This window comes from Choloepus didactylus, chromosome 8, assembly GCF_015220235.1.
Source record: "Choloepus didactylus isolate mChoDid1 chromosome 8, mChoDid1.pri, whole genome shotgun sequence".
NCBI classification, from domain to species: Eukaryota; Metazoa; Chordata; class Mammalia; order Pilosa; family Megalonychidae; genus Choloepus; species Choloepus didactylus.
In genome coordinates, this window is record NC_051314.1 from 21006700 (window position 1) to 21024122 (window position 17423).

The following is a 17423-nucleotide window of genomic DNA, read 5'->3' on the forward strand; positions in this document are numbered from 1 at the left end:
GCACATGCACCAAGGGACAATACCTCAGATGAGTTCATTCACTTCTGTAGCTTTAATTCCACCTCTAGGATGAGGACTTGAAAATCCACATTTCTAGCTGGCCTCTCCTCCAGATTCCGACTGCTCGGTTGACATGGCCATCTGGATGTCTAACACATGATTTCTACCCTCAGGACATTCCGACATACTGGCCCACCCTTGCTGTTTCCTCCACGTTTCCCTTCAGCTACTTTGCCTGCCTAGCCTCTAATCATCAGATTTCAAATCAAACATCACCTCCTCTGAGGAGCCTTCCTGGACTGTACTAACAAAGTAAGCACTTCTCCCCAAAGGCATCACCCTACCAATGGCAAGACCACCCCACCAATCATATCCCCTTACTTCCTTCATAGTACATGTCATAATCCACACATTTTGCTTATTTCATTGTTTGTTTGTTATCTCTCTCTGTCCCTAGAACACACACTCCATGAGGACAGGGACTCTGTCTGTTTTGCTGAAGACCTGGCACATAGCAGATGCTCAAGTAGTATTTGTTCCTTGAACTAATGGATTAATCCACGAGACCTGACTCAATAAATGATTCTATAAGGAGAGTGCATATAGGCTTATCTCGCCACTTGATATGGCCACATGGTATTGAATACAATTTCGCAGCCCTTTACAGTTTTAAAGGGACATTGTCATGCATTATCAATATTTACCAGCACCTAGAAAGGTAGATATTATTTTTATCCCCACTTGATCCCTATGGAAACTCAGGTTAAATAGCTAAATATAACTTAAGGTACACTAGATGAGAAGCCTAAAAAGCTGTCAGAAGTGCAAACAATGACAAGTGAAGGAAGGAACCTGTTGTCCTTACTAGGATGACCAACCTTCCTGGTTGTCTGTCCTGGTTTTTGTACTGAACATCCTGCCTCCTGAGAATCCCCAGTCCTGGGCAAACCAGGATAGTTGGTCACCCTGCCTTACCCAGGAAACTGTAAATAAGACATCAGATTCTTCTTGAAATCAGATCCCTGGCCATCTAAAATGCAATGACTAAAACCTGAGGGAGTGGAGGTGGGGATGGGGTTTAGAATCCAGAGATACTGAGTTACATAATAGTGGAGTTGAACCCACCCAACTTACTTCAAAGGAATGCTGGTACAGGAAGTGAGCCATGCCATTCGGAGAAGGAGCAGACATTTAGAAATGCCATCTGTGGCTCTATCTCTAAAAACAAAGATGGAAACTGGGTTGGCCTGGCTTACTGGACTCATGCTTTCAGACAATCTGATGATCCAACAAAAGTCCAAAAGATATTCTGGGCAGTAATGGAGTCACCCACTGCAGACCTTCTGACTAGAAGAATCCAGTTTATTATCCCAGGAAGAAAAACTCTTCCTCTTCCTGAGAGATCCCAAATGGAGTCAAGAGGCTATCATAGAGGTTTCTCTTATGCAAGCTCCAGGCAGATATCCCAAATGGCCACAGTATGCCATGCCCTTACCAAAAGTGGTCTCCAAACACCTAGGTCCCTACCTGAAATTCTATAACAGATGCACTAAGTTTTATCTCTCAGAAACTTAAAACCACCAGAGGGTTCCTATGCCCGACAAGTCCTAAAACCCAGAGGCAATAGCCTCTTTAAGATCAACAATCAGATGCGGCCCCCTTCCAATACTGTCAACACCCTCTTTCAGTATGAACAAGTTAGGGTGCTCACTGCCTAGACACCCCTGAAGATGGAGAAAGAGATTAAATGAGAGGAAGGGGTAGAAACAAACAAGATAAGATTTAACAAAGGTCTATGAATACTGAAACTTTACCTAAATATATATATATATATTAGATGCTGGTGTGTTGGAATAGCTGGAAGGAGATAAATGACACGGTGGAACTGTAACCTATAACATTCTTTGAAATTTGCTCTATAGCTACTCATTGAATTGTGCTTTGAAAGTCTTCACCTTTCTGTATATACCCTATATTTCATAATAAGGAAAGAACTGAAACTGTGCAACTGTAACCCATAAAAATTTTTGAAATTATCTATAAAACTCTAGTTGAGCTGTACATCAAAAGTCAATACCTTTCTGTATGTAAGTTATATTTTACAATAACGGAAATAGCTGAAGTTGTGGAACTGTGACCCATGACATTCTTTGAAATTTGCTGTCTACTTATTAAATCATACTTTGAAAGTTATCACTGTTATGTATATATGTTAATGTCCACAATTTTAAAAATGCACTTAAAAAAGGTAATAAACACATCCTTCATCCCCCTCCCCCGCCAAGAAAAAAAAATTCTTCCTCTTCCAATTCAATATAATTTAACACCTCTTTCAACACACTGGAAGCTTTGATTTAAATCAATTTGATATAGTAGCCATAACACTTGCACAAGTGTGTGATGTGTGTGTCTGTGTGTGTAGCAGGGAGGTAATTATTACATAGGCAGCTTTGTCTGCCCATCTAGGTAAAGACTGTAGTGTTCATTCATGCCATTGGGTAATTGTGGTGAAGCAACTATGTATCACATTTTGAAAGAGGCTTAAAAAAAATCCACCACTGAGATGATTCAGACTTAATTAACCTGGCTTTGCAGCAGCTATTTCAAGGTGCAAGGTGGAGTACAGAAGGCTTCAAAGGCAGAGAGAATCGAAGGCATTCACCAGCTTGGGACACTTCCTCTGCTCGAGGTAAGAACCACGAACAAACTTCGGGTCTCGGCCAACACACCATCTCTGAAGAGGGATTTTCCTTTCGCTGGGGACGCCCCTGATACGGTAGGATGCCTTCAACAGTCAGCCATCACAGCTCTTGAATTATTATCTGCCCAGATTTTTCTGTGTTTTGTTTATTTGTTTGTTCACTGTTTCTATCACTCCTGCCCACCTGGAGGCTTCTTAGGCCAAAAGTTTAGTGAAGATTTTGAACTGCCCTAAGAAAGACAGAAGAATGGATTTGGACAACATATTTAGTTTTGCATCATTGAAGTAATGTTAAGAAGGTTGCTTGGTGGCGTGTACTTACTTTGACCTACATTTCAGTGGGGGAAACCAGCCCAGTGGCAGAAAATTCTATCCTGTCTCTCTGTCAGTGTGGGTGGGCTTGAGGAGCTGCTGTGATCTTTGTGCTTTGGGCCAGGTCTTAAACCACAACAGTGACCCAGATCCTTACAGAGTAAAACTAACCCTCCCACTAGCCTGGAAAGTTTAACTTGTTGGTGTTAAGCGTGGAGTGTGGGGAGAAAGACTTGGTGTGAATTTGTAAGGTCCTTTTCATTGGACATATTGCTATAAAATCAAATGTGTGGACTGAATTCCTTGAAATATTTTCTGATGTCACTCATATCCCATACCTGTTGATTTTGACTTCCTACATACAGTCATTTTGCCATAACAGATATGTTGGAATATGCTTTGTTTCTAGGCTTCCTTAAACCTATTGAATTTGAATTTTTTTAAACTGTGCTTCTGTTTGGAAGGCTACATTTCACTCTTCACCCCTTAATCAAGTATTTCAAAGTCTGTCAAAGCTTTCCTCCATGAGCCATAGTGGTCCATCTGTGAGTCTCAGGAATTTTCTAAATCATACCGCAGTTTTCTTATTCCTAGCCCTTGGGAGGGCTTAGGCAAGGACTGTTTAATTTAGCTTTATTCTGTTATTTATTGGTATGGAAACATAATGACTGCTGAGACCTTGAATCTTAGAAAGAAGCAATTCCTCAGAAGCAACAAAATAGGTAACTTGCTGGCAGGGTTTTTAAATCATTTTGGATTCTTTTAACATGCTGCTCACCCTGCCCTTACTTGTCAGCCAAATTACTTAACCTTTTAGGAGTCATCTTGCCTGACAAGGTTCCTTCCCATCCCTGCCCATAAATTATCATCCTAACCAAACAATTCAGCTGAAAGATGTGTACAATCCATCCCTTTATACTTGAGTTATTTCATTCACTCATAAAATTTAGGGAGGAAAAATATTCTTTCTATCTGCAATTTTGGGTTCCACTTCAGAAACTCCCTTACATTGAGAAGGAAAAACTGGTTTTCCTGCTGGAAGAGAAAATACAAAGAGATTTTCACTATGATACTTGAAAATTGCCAGATGCTGAAGGAATTTTTCCACATGGAAGATGGCATCAAGCAACTCCAATTTGAAATTCTAAGATGAAAATGAAAAATCGAAAGCTTCCCAATTTTTTTAAATGAAAAAAAAAAAAACTTATAAGCACTAAAATTAGGAGCCAGAAGAACCAGATGTGTTTTCCAGGTTCCTGACTAACTATGTGATCTAAGGCTCAGTGTCCACATATCTATACTGGCAGCAAAATAACAATAATGCCTGTCCCAAAGAACAGTTGTGACTTTTAAAAATGGTAAGGCAACACAAATTTATTTAGTTGTTTATTCAGCCCTGTGGAGTCAGTTTGGATAAAAAAGGACAATCTATAGAAAAAGAAAAAAGAAAACTTAGTGAATAATTTTTCTGGTTTTTTTTATTGGGCTTTTTCACCAGGGAAATGGAAAACCATATATGCAATAGTGCACTTTTTTCCCCAAACTTTTCTAAAGCCTTACTTAGTTAACTAGAATCTTGTAAGCCAGTCAGCTGGTCAGTCAACAAATATTTATTATTGGGGTCCTGCTATGTGCCAGGCAGAGATAAAGATATAATCTCTGCCTTCAATTTGCAGACAGTCCAATGGGATAGAAGACTGTTTAGTCTAATATTCTCTCCCAGTGCTTTGCATTGCTATGGAAATTTTCCTCCTTTTAGAATTCCCCTTGATGCCTTCCTTGGCATGACACGTCCATGTAAAATTATTTGCCTACAGTGATATTAGTGTGACTACATATCAGTATGGCCTCACCATTTGTTAAAACATGGAAATACTTCTATACCAATTGGTAAATAGCCACTACCCTAAATGCTGGGAGTTTCCCTCATTCCATAGTCCCATCCATCTCTAGGATCCTGTGACCACTGCCCAAGACAGCAAAGGGCTCCAGGAAGGCCCAGCATAGCAGGGGGCCTACTGGACCTTGCTCCTCCAGGAGGAACCTGCATCCATTCTAACTATTCAATGTTGTTAGTATCACCCTGCCTGCCAGGATGTGGAGACTCCTCCAACCCTCCCATCACTCATTGCTTGTCCCAAGACCCTCCTCCCCTTCTTTCCCACCAGGGTCCCTTTCCCTGGGCCCTCACTCTCATTCCTTTGCACTTCCCTTAGTGCTGCCTGCACCACGATCATCGTCAAGTCACACCAACTTAGCCCTGTCCCCAGCACTGTGCCTCCTGCTCAGTCTGCAGCCCTACTGCCCAGTTCTTTCTATAAATTGTCCTTTATCATCCAAACTGACTCCACAGGGCTGGTACATCAGCCTGGATGCTCAAAGACATACAGAGTCAGAATACTTCAGTTTCTAATGCTAAACAGGCATTGTATTGAGTAACGCTGCTCCAGCCTCCAGTGCCCAAACCCCCAGGCTTTTCCAAGACTTCCCCATCCTCCCCGTGATCCAGCAGCTAGCACCCAGCCCCTGTTCCAGGACCGCAGCCCACATCTGTTCCAATGGGTGCCTGTGCTCTACTATGTGTAAATACTTTGTTAATAATCTCTGCAAATAACTATAATAAAATGTAGAGGGAGGCAGGGGACAGTCCTTTATTTAGTAATTCATTGATTAATTCCTCAAATGCCTAGCAATCATCCTCTGTGTCCCAGGCACTGAGCAAGACTCTAGGGCCTCCAAACAAGATGAGGTCTTTGCCCTCATGACGCTTACATTCTGGTAGGGGAGAGGGACAATAAACAAGAAAATCAACATGCACCTGAATAAATATAAATTTTGATCATCACAAGAAAAGGAAATGAGATTAGCTTTGCTTGGGAAAGTCAGGATCAGTTTCAGAAAGAAGGTAGTATCTGAAATGGACCTTAAGGATGCACAAGATTTCTGCAGGCCTAGATGGACAGGGAACAGAATAAGCAAAGGCATTAGATGGGAAATATGGCATTTGTTTAGGGACCAGGGGTTCAGTGGGGAAGTACACAGAGGGGTCTCCTGGAAGATCAGGCACGAGATGCAAACAAGCTGACCAAGCTGGCCTCTCCTTAGACCTGAAGGTGGACTTGTGCATCACGGAACCACATGTCAAGAATATAATTCTCAACCTCATAGCCTATTCAATAAAATGCTTGCATGAGCACAGTCCATTGAATAAGGTGGCAAGTTTGTGCACTACACAAAATGCCAGCCCAACACAGTGAGTGGGCAGACTGTGCTCTCCTCACCACTCTGGGTACACTGGTGTGGGGCTCCCCTAAAGTGCTTTCCCCTGGCCCTGCTTTGTGTGGCAGGATTGGGTCTCTCTAGAGGGGCACCTCTTCCCATTTCATTTTGCATGGAAGTCCAGGAAAGCCCAGCAACAGCCCTGCTTGGGCAATACCTTCCCTGAGCAGACTGCTCCATTCGTTTCAAGCAAATTCTCTGAAACAGCCCTTTGTCGATGTCATCCCATTCGCACCTCCCTGGCCTCACCCATAAGCCCACACAACCCCCTTTATCAAGGTCTCACTTACTTGGCCCCCACTTCTTACAGTGCCTTCTTTTACATCATTCAGACAGCTCTCGAACCCCAGTCCCTCTCCGAATCCTTACCCGACCCACCTGACCTGACCCCACCCTCTATCTGAGCATGCAGCTCCCACAGCTTCCTCCTCCCTGACCACCCCCACAAATGCTTCCCTGATTTGTTTCATGTTTGCTGGTTGCTCAATGGGTGCTTCTCAACTGTGGGTCTTTGGCATGTGTGAATGCCGCAGGGCTAGCTCGGCCACATGGTAAACTCCCAGAATCTAGAAGCAAGGCCTGTGAATGTGTTGCTCACTTGGCTGTCATTTTAAAAAACCCCGTATCCTTGTTGCTGTGGTAGCTGTGTTTCGTCCATCAAGAAAACGGAGCTGCATGAATTCATCGAGTTCATTAACTCGACAAGCACACGTTTCATCAGTTACTGTATGCCAAGCCCTGCAACCGAACAGTGGATAAGATATGGTCCCTCCCTATGTTTATTTAATTAAGTTTTTGTCTCCTGTGTGCCAGCCATGGAAGTAGACTCTGGCATTATAGGTGACAGGCACAGTTCCTCTGACAAAGGGACAGGCAGGTAAAAGGCCACCACCACGCAGGGTGATGCGCTGAGATAGAGCTCTGCCCGGAGTGCTGCGGGAACCCAGAAGGCACACCTGGTCCGCTTCACAGGCTCCCGGGAGAGACCTTAATTCGCTCACCCAATCACTCAGCCAATATTTACCCATTGCCCACTGAGTGCCGGTTGCTGTTCTACGGGGTACCAGTTGCTAAAGAGATAAAGTCTGTCCCCACAATGACTGAAGATTCCAGTGGGGGGACAAGCAATTCTTAAAAGTAGCTATATAGTATGCTGGATGGTGACAAGTGTTTTAGAGAAAAATAAAGCAAGGGGAAGGCATAGGAAGTAGGAGGGTCATGGGGCGGTGTTTGTTCTGTATAGAGTAGTCAGAAAGGCTTCAGTAAGCTGTCACTAGAAGAGAAGGAGGTGAAGGACCGAGGCGTTTGGTTACCTGGAGGAAGATTGTCCCAGGCAGAGGGAAGAGCATGTGCAAATTCCCTGGGATACAAGCAGCATGTGTTCAAGAAAGATCAAGCCAACCACTGAGGCAGGGGCTGCATGAGCCGGGGGGGTGTGCTAAGGAATGAGGTCCATAAGGGAGCAGAGGCGTGGGAGAGGGAGGGCCTTGTCACTGGTGGAAGGGCTCCGGCTTCCACACTAAGATGGAGAGCCCTGGACAACTTGCAGCAGGAGTTGAGCTGATCGGATTTTCGTTTTAAAAGGCCTACTCTGGCGGTGGCATGGAGATTAGAAGAGAAGGGGCAAGGGTGGAAGCAGGGAGATCAGAAAGGAAGCAGCTGCAAAAATCCACGAGAGATGATGTTGGCTCAGACCCGGGTGGTGTGGTGGAAATCGTGGGGCATGCATGCAAGCAGACAAGGTCAGGTGTCAAATGCTCAGACGGATGCACGTGCACTTTACAAAGTGGGGTGGAAGCACAGAGGAGAGCGGCCCAACCCAATGCAGAATGAAATGGTGAGGGAAGATTTCACAGAGAGGACAGACATTGAGCTGGCCCTGAAGGATGCATTCACTGGATAGATATGGGAATGTGATCCAGAAGAAAGACAGAGAGAGAATGTGTGTGTGTTTATATTGGAGGGTTGGGGAGGGGGAGGCATGAACAAAAAGTCCCCAAGCCTGAGAGAACTGGGAATTCCAGGATTAGTAAATAATTCATTGTGGCCAGCCCAGAGCACTATTACTTGGACACGAGAGGAGGGACAGGAGCTAGGAAGAGGTTTGGAACCAGATGTGAAAGGCCTTGTTTGTCACATCAAGAGCATAACCCCCATCCTGGGGGCAAAGGGGAATCATCAGTGGTCTCTAAGTGGAGGAATGATTACCGCAGAGCTACTAAGACTACCTTACCAAACTACCAATGAAGAATTCCCCCCAGTATCCTTCCCGGGCCATTGTGTTTGCTGCAAGGTTTTTGTATTGCTTTTACTGCATTGTATTGTATTCTGTTGTATTGGGTTATCCTCAACACATTCTAATGTGTCCAGTAGATAATTGCTGAATGAATGAAATGGGTGAGTGAATGAATGAAGGTCTGTAAGTAAGCAATGAAAATGAGAAACTCTAGAAATGCTGGCTGGAACTGACCAATGATAAAGTCAACAATAATAAAGAAACCATTAATGTTGGTTAATTGCAGATGCATACAAAGACAGTCCAAGTGCTCTGGGGCTGTTTCTTCCTGTGGAGTCTCCACATCTCATCTTCTCAGACCATTTACCCTGGAATCAAGGCAAGAGCTACTCAGAGGCTGCTGGACTATGGTGAGTCGAATGCATTCAGAAACCAGGCTGCAGCTCACCTTTGTGGGGTCTATGACCCAGCAGTTCATCATGGGCTGTCTCATGACCAAGAGAGCTCTACTGTGGGGTTGATCCCATCCTACTGTGGGGTGATCCCATTCTACAGTGAGGTGATCCTTCCATACTGCGGGGTGATTTCAGTCTACTATGGAGTGATCTTGCCCTACTGGGGGTGAACTCACTCTGCTGTGAGGTGATCCCACCCTACTGTGGGGTGATCCTGCCCTACTGTGGGGTGATCCCCGGGGTGATCCCGCTCTACTGTGGTGTGATCTCACTCTACTGTGGAGTGATCTCACCCTACTGTGGGTGATCCCACTCTATTTTTGGGTGATCCCGCTCTACTGTGGGGTGATCTCACTCTACGGTGGAGTGATCTCACCCTACTGTGGGGTGATCCAGGCCCTTATGCAGAAATTGCTAAGATTTCCGGGAAGAAAGTGTCACCTGCAGAATAGTCACTTTGTTGGGAGGCAAACATGACTATAGATTCTCTCCTTCCCACACACATACACAATGAACATCTTGGAGTTCTAAAAAACAATGCCTTGTAGAATAGAGGAAAAGAGATTTGAGAGTAAAAGTAACACCTTAGAGCTTCAGAAAGGACATGATTTTGAAAGAGGTTTAGAGTCCCCTAAAATTGTGTTTGAAATTTAATGTAGATGATGCTTGTGCGTTTTTCTTGAGAGTCTCCATAACATTTATTAGATGAACAAAGGAGTCTGAGACACTAAAATATCAAGAACCACTCCTTTAGAGGATATTTATAAACACAGGGGATGGAAAAATGTTTGAATGTGATTTTGCTTGTGCTAAGTTGGAAGGCGGGGGATGGCTTGTGGAGAGAAAACGAACTGCAAAATCAAGGTACCTGGGCCTGTCTTTCTCCTGCAATTTTTTTTCCTAAGATTTGCTGAATGTAGGTTGACAGATCCTTCCCAACCCTCCTTAACTAAAACAATCAACCCAAGCACTACTAGCCTAACCAATTAATAGTTAAGCATGTCTGACCAAGAAATTCTTCTCCTGCTACACCAGAAAAGAAATAGAGAAAGAGAGGGTGGAAGGAAGTTAATTAGTTCAGTCTTTGGACAACTCTTTTTCTTTTCCCCAGTTCCTCATCTAGCACAAGGAATATAAAATTGATCCATTTTGCACATTTGTTATGTACCTATGAAGTGTTTTTCTACATTTACCATACCTATATCAGGAATATGTGTGTGTGTGTGTATGTATCTTGTTACTGCATTGACATGCAAAGAAATACATATCAGAAATAGATATTTTGTAACATTAAGAATTAAGGAAGCAGTTTATTTCACCCTTTATAGCAGAGCTGTTTAAATAACGGTTCTGAAGCCAGTACACGTGGATGGGAATCTCAATTCTGCCCCTTTTTCTAGTTTTAAGACCTTGGGCAGGTCAGTTTCCTCATCTGGAAAAGGGGAATGAGGATAATAATGTAGCCTATGTCTAGTATTGATGTGAGGATCAAATGAGATAATCTGTGTAAAAATCTCATGGGGTGATGGAGGACAGGTTTTGAAGTCAGGACCATTTCTTGAACATCCACTATGGCCAGGCCTCATGGTATGTGTTTTCTGGGCCCTATGTTGATTTAATTCCAACAACAACACTACACAGAAAGTGCTGTCATTTTACAGAGGAGGAATCTGAGTCTTGGAGGGGCTGAGCTAAATTTCCCAAGTCACACACCAGAAAGGAGCCAAGACAAGACAGGACTGCAGGTCTGCTCTGCCTGATCCCAACCCCTCTGCTCTGCCTGCTCCCCAGCCCTCCAAGCCCTGGATAAAGATGTTCACCAGCTATGGGCTCTTGGGCAAGTTGGTGAACCTCTCTGAGACTCAACTGCTCCTGTGTGAAATAGGGAAAATAATAGCTCTTTCATTGAATTGCTGTGAGGATCAGAAGAGAGAACATATGTAGACAGCCCTGGCACACACAGATGCTCAATACAAATTAGCTGTGATTATTTTTATTTCATCAATTATTGATGTCCCCAGCAGAAAAAGATTTGATGTGGCTATTATCAGTAGTACCTGCAAGATATTTATTAAAATGGAGATAGTAATGGTGGCACCTACCCATGGGAATGAAGGAAGGAACACAAATAAAGCACTTAGGTTAGGGTGTAGCAATACTGTTATTTTCAGATGTGTGAAAAGACCCCTCCACAGATATCACCATCTCCATATTACAGATAAGGAAATGGGGGACACAGAGGTTACATAACTTGCAGAGTCACACAGGCTAGTAAGTGACAATGCTGAGATTTGAATCTGAACCATCTGATAGTGCCTTGGTTCTACTTTATCCTCTATCCATGGCATTAGAGAGGATAAAATCTGCTATTCTTCATTGCCAGCAAGGATAGAATAAATGGAAATGAGCTTCAGCTGCAAAGCAAGGGGTCGAAGGCAATATTTCCTCCTCAAGAAGGTTGATCTTAAAAGATCAGCCTTCATTACTCTTTCCAAGCTCTAAATCACTCTTAATAAACTCTTTAATGTAGGAGAAGGCTCTTTTCCCCTATGACTTCAGTGAAATGTGTTCTGTGTTGCTACAATATAAAGAAGCTGATGGGCTGTCCTAGGATTAAACAAAAGCAGTGGTTCTTAAACTTTGTGAAGTGCTGGGATTCTTTGAGAATCCAATGAAAATGTGGAGCCTCTCTCCATGAAAAATGAGACCCGTATGCATGCAGAACCCCCCACCCCCAACCCTCAACCCCACACAAACAACCACTCACAGTCTTTATTTAGAATTTCAGGGCTCTCAAGAGTTCACTAGCACCCGTGGACATCAGGCCAGAAATCCCTGAGCTTAAAGAATTCAGAAGGAAAGGAGATATTGGAATAACTTTCTGGAAGTGTCCAGAGTGCACAGATTCTGGAGCTAAATTGCCCAGCTTTGACTATTGGCCATCCCATTTCTTGGTTGTGTGTCTGCTAAGAATTACACTCTCTGAGGCTCATTTTCCTCGTGTGTAAATGTGGATGATGAAAACACAATTGTATCCTTGGAATATTTTGTGCTTTTCTTATCACATTCTCTTAGATAAAGTTCTTTAGCCCTGGCCACATAATGAAAACTTCTCATGATGGTCTTGGATGAGTTACTTAGCCTCCCTGAGGAGGAGTTTTTTCATCTGTGAAACAGGGACAACTGAGACCCACTTTGCAGGATTGGGGTTTTCTAAGTATCTAAGAACATGCCCGACTCAGTAAATTGCACTTGTGTGGTTAATAATATCACACCATTATCGTCTTTGTTATGATGAAGAGACTCCATCTTTGTTGTCTTTGCAGGCGTTCAAGCTGGAATGGAGACAATTGAGCAAATGTTAAAGGAAAGGGACATTCCAGATTTGAAAGGTTCTGAGTCTCTCAAATTTCTGAAAGTTGATTATGTGGACTACAATTTCTCAAAGTAAGTAAAAAAGAAGAGCCTTTCTAGCAGTAAAATTAATCTTTAAGATCTCAGGGACATGGATATGGCACGACATTCTACCAGTAGGATATCAATTAACCTTTGGTAAGAGACTTGTCAGCTGACTGACATAAAAAAAAAAAAAAAAAAAAAAAAAAAAACCAAGCTCCTCAACCATGGGGTTGAAAAAGAGTGTGGCATTTGGGTCCAGACACCTGGATCAAACCACATCTTCTACTCACTCACCGCGTGCTCCTGGCATACATGTTCTGAGCCTCAATGTCCTCACCTCTAAAATGAGAATTCTAACTCAACACAGAAGTCAGTGGGGCCACCCTGCCCCTTGAAATCCTTGTTTATTTCATCCCCAGCCCACTCCCCTCCACCCCTATAAACCCAGATTCAGAATCAATCACAGTCTCAAAAAGAGATCTACTCTCATCAATTTTTCTTACTTTTAGTAAAGATTAGTACACATTTCAGAGATCATAGGATCACAGGGTGCATGGCGCTCTGCCCTCTTGCTGGCTAGGCTCCCCTCACTTTTGTCTCTCATATTTTCCCTCTCACTCTCTGGAGCAACAAAAATCCCTCTCCCTGGTCTCATGCAAAGCCTTTCCACCCACTCCTGAGCAACATGAGTATCTTCCTTTCTACCCTAAATGCTTTTCAAGGTAATTTCCCAACCAATAAAGTTCTATTCCCAAGAAGAATTCCGCTGATGGTTATAATCTTTTCTACCATGTTAGAGTAATAAAATCAAATATAAAAATTAGTAAACAGCAATACAGTAAAAACAAAATGAATTAACAAATGTGAAGACACTTTATAAAATCGAAATTGCTGTGCAAATGTTAGTTGATATCCATAGTGATAACATAAGGACATCATCACAAGAATAATGGAATTACCCCCAGGGAGTCAGATCCTTGCTTTACGTCGTAGCCCAGAGCTTTGATATTATATCAATTAGTAATAAAGTTCCATTGAATATAACAGGAAAGACAAATTACAGTGGTTTTGATATAATAAGTGTTCAGTTTTCTCTCACATATAAGAAGTTCAAAGGAAGCAGTCCAGGGATCCTATGGAAGCCCCACAATTTCATCGGAATCCAGCCCCCTTGTCTTGTTCTGTTCAACCATCCTTAGCGCTGACTTCTGTCCTCAAGGTTGCCTCATGGTCCAATATGGTCACTCCATCACCAGACAGCAAATCCATGTTTCAGGTAGTAGGAAGGAGGAAGAAGCAAGAGTAAAGGGGCTCTTACAAGTTGAGTCAGTCTCCTCTTTAATGAGTTTCTTTTTCCCTGAAGCTCCAACATAATAATCTGCCTACATAAAAATGGACAGAACTTAGTCATAGGGCCACACTTATTTGCAAGGGAGACTGGGAAATTAGTTTTCCAGCCGGACAACTTTGTCATTGCCAAGAAATTCATGGGTGGTTTAGAAAAAGAGAAATGGATGTTCAAACCACAACTGGCAGCCTCTGTCCTAGTTACCAACAAGAGCCCCGAAGACAGTGCAGAGAAAGAATGTCCTCTTCCCAAACCACAACTTTGTAGATTAGGGGAGGGTCGAGCTGTTTTAAGGATTCTGTGACCATGATTCACAATTTGCCCCAACGCTTTACCAATCCAGTGATAATTCCCTGCCACTCCAACTTGGAGTAATAATTTTCCTGATGTCAAGTTAAGGTTCTGTACAACCAAGAGTTTTTTTGGTGGGTGATCTAGGGAAAGCCCTTGGAGGCTGCCCTCACCTGTATTAAGAGTATATGTTCAACAAGTACTTACTGATCACATACTATTGTGCCAGGCTGTGTTCTAGGCATAGAGGGTATTGTAGTGAACAATACACACATATCCCTTGCATTTAGTGAACAGTGGAGAGCTGGATATTAAATATATATTTATAAAAACAGATATTTAATTACAGTAATGATAATGCCACAGCAGGAAAAAAACAAAACAAAACAGGGTGAGTTGTACATTATTAACTGCAGGTAAAGAGAAGGAGGAACGGGTACTCTCCTGACATGCTGCTGGGGAGAGATGAACCGGTACAATAATTTTAGACCTTTGCTCTCCCAACAGTAGCCGTTAGCCACATGCGGCTAACACTTGAAATGTGACTAGGGCAATGGAAGAACTGAATTTTTAATTTATTTAACTTTAATTAATTTTAATTTAGAGACTGACACTCGATTCAGTAATTGGAAGCCTTTAAAATATGTTTGAAATAATTTGGGAGTGTGGATTTATTTCTTTCAACTGCAAATTTTTATAAAATCTAAATATAGATCAAGTTTTTCTGATGAAAGCTTAATGTCCAAATTGAGTTGTATCAAGAGTGTAAAATACAAATCAAATTTTGAAGACTTATTTTGGAAAAAATAAAATATCTCAGTAATAATTTTATTGATTATATGTTGAAATGATAATATTTTGGATATATTGGGTTAAATTCGAATATTAATAAAATTAATTTTGCCATTTTTAAAAGTAACTACTAGAAAATTTTGAATTATATATGTGGCTCTCATATTTCTATTGGATAGTGCTGTTTTAGAAGTGCTGATTTACAAGTATCTTTTTTTTAAATATGCATGCTCTTGGACCCAAGAATTCATTTCTCAGCCTCTTCCTTAGAGAAATCATGCACACAAACAGCGTGCACGAGGATGTTCACTGTGCCGTTGTTTATAGTACAGAAATACTGGAAACAACCCAGATGTCCATTAACAAGAGAATGATTATTAAAATGGCATATCCACAGCTTGGAATCCTCTGAAGCAGTTATAAAGAGTGAGTTAGATCTACAGGTGTCAAAATGAAAATATCCCCAAGAGATATTAAATGAATCTCTGCCATCCTCTTCCTATTGTGGGATTCAGGACATGAGACAAAGAATAGGTAGGAAAGGATGCGTGCAAGTTGAAATGATAGACAGTCATTTCTTATCAGCTATCACATTTATGTTTTAAAAGTTTCCTTAGTTCATAACAATGCCTTTCTCCTGTGCAGAACTTGTACACAGATGATCTCATTGTATCTTCCTGGTGTACCCGTGAGTAATCCTTCTTTTGGGTGATTAGCTGAAAGGGGTGATGTGCTTTGCCCAAGGTTGCACAGCTGGTATAAAACTTGGCTCCAAGCCCAGTGCTCTTTGTCCAGTACGTGAAGTGGCACAGCCTGGAGGTTAAGAGCAAGGCTGGAGACAGACAGGAACAGGAGGTTCTAGGTCCGGTTCTACAACTTTTGTGTGACCTCAGTCAAGTTTCTTATCTTCTCATCTCTGAATAGGAGTTGGCAAAAGCTAACTCACAGGGTTGTTACACAGGTTACCATGAGCAAATGGATGTGATGTGCTTACTGCAGCAGCACTTTGGTAGATAGTAATCACTCAACACGTGTTAATACTTGATCATAATGCACGTGGCCATCTATCTAGGTGGATTACATGCAACCCTTCATCTCCTAGTTACTTGTTTGACAGCCCAGAGAATCCTAGGGGAAGCTAACTCTTTAAAATACGTTTCTCATCGAGGGAAGATAGTGTCCACTTAGCTGGCAGTGGGAGACAGGAGTATGGCATATTTTTGGTTGTTCCAATGACTGTGGAGGAGAGACATAACTGGCATTTAGTTGGCATATCTGCCAAATGTCCGGCCATGTGTAGGACCGTACTCTACAAAAATAGTTGTCCCATCCAAAATACCAGTGTCACCTCCAGTGAGAAACACTGGAACAACTAAAGGAAAAAATAATGATAACAATATTGTGTACCTCTTTTTGTCTTAAAGAACTGGATTATTTGATTATTTGAGAATTTGTTTCTAAGCTTGCTCATGTCCCCCCTTCAAATAGACATGAAATTTGGAGGGGAGTTAGAAGTAGTACACAGAGGCAGCACTGCACACATGCGGTTCCTTCCCCTGCAGGAATCCACAGTTGCCCCTTGGGGGTTCTATGACCACATTTCCAGTTTTGCTTTACTTAGAGATGTGCTAGAAGAGTTGCACTAATGCCTCTGTTTTCTTGTTTTACAGCATAAAAATCAATGCCTTTTCATTTCCAAATACATCATTAGCCTTTGTGCCCGGAGTGGGAATCAAAGTGCTGACCAACCATGGCACTGCGAACATCAGCACGGACTGGGAAATCAGGTCTCTGCTTTTGTGAGTAGTCCACTGAAACATCTGCTGCTGTTCTAGGGGAAAAGGAGCAAAAGCGGAAAAATACATAATTGTGCCGATGTTTCTGATGTAGGGCTTCTTCCTTTCAGTCACAAACAGGCTTTCTCAAGAGCATTTTTCCCCAGGAGAGATTTAAATCAGGATATCTCTGCTCTGGGGGTGGGGGGCAGTGGGCAGGTTGGGGCTGTGAACAACATCCTTCCCATAAAGGCAAAGCAATGGATCAAATTGTCATTTACAATTCCCTAAGAGCTAGAAGTCCCTGACTGTCAAAGGAACAGACATGTGCTCAACATTTGAGATCCAGCAACGAATTACTGCATCATCTTGAGCCATTCAATATACTTCCCAATCTATAGGGGCAATTTGTGGAAAATAGAGCCTTCCTACAACCCAAGGAGGTTGAGGATGGCAGTCAGTTTGAGCTTCATTTCCCCCCTACCTAAAGACCTTTTGTACCTTCATATAGAAGAAAGGGGTCAAATTCAAGGAGTGCTTACTGACCACCTACTATGTGCAAGTCACTATTCTGGCTAAAATGTTTATGTCTGCCTTGGTTCATGCCCCAGATTAACACATTCATTCATCCACTTGGTCATCCAACAACCATTTATTGAGTGCCTACTCTGTACCATTTATCCCTGTCTCAAGAACTCCAGTCTTGTATACAGTAGAGAAATGATATTTTCTCCCATAAACATGTATTAATGTGTTGATTCATCCATTCATCTATTCGCCAACTTATCAACCATCTATTGAGGGTATATTCTGAGTTGGGCCACTTGCTAAGTCC

The 17423-nt window shown here is 42.4% G+C and overlaps 1 protein-coding gene across 1 annotated transcript in view; it reads left to right on the plus strand.

Moving 5' to 3' along the window:
- The first annotated feature begins 8814 nt into the window (after positions 1-8814).
- The window catches only part of BPIFC (BPI fold containing family C), a 35573-nt gene continuing 26964 nt past the window's right edge, over positions 8815-17423 (plus strand). Inside the window, exons 1-3 of the mRNA XM_037847348.1 lie at positions 8815-8938; positions 12310-12430; positions 16484-16612. Coding sequence (XP_037703276.1) covers positions 8815-8938; positions 12310-12430; positions 16484-16612 — 374 coding nt within the window. The remainder of the gene's footprint in view (positions 8939-12309; positions 12431-16483; positions 16613-17423) is intronic.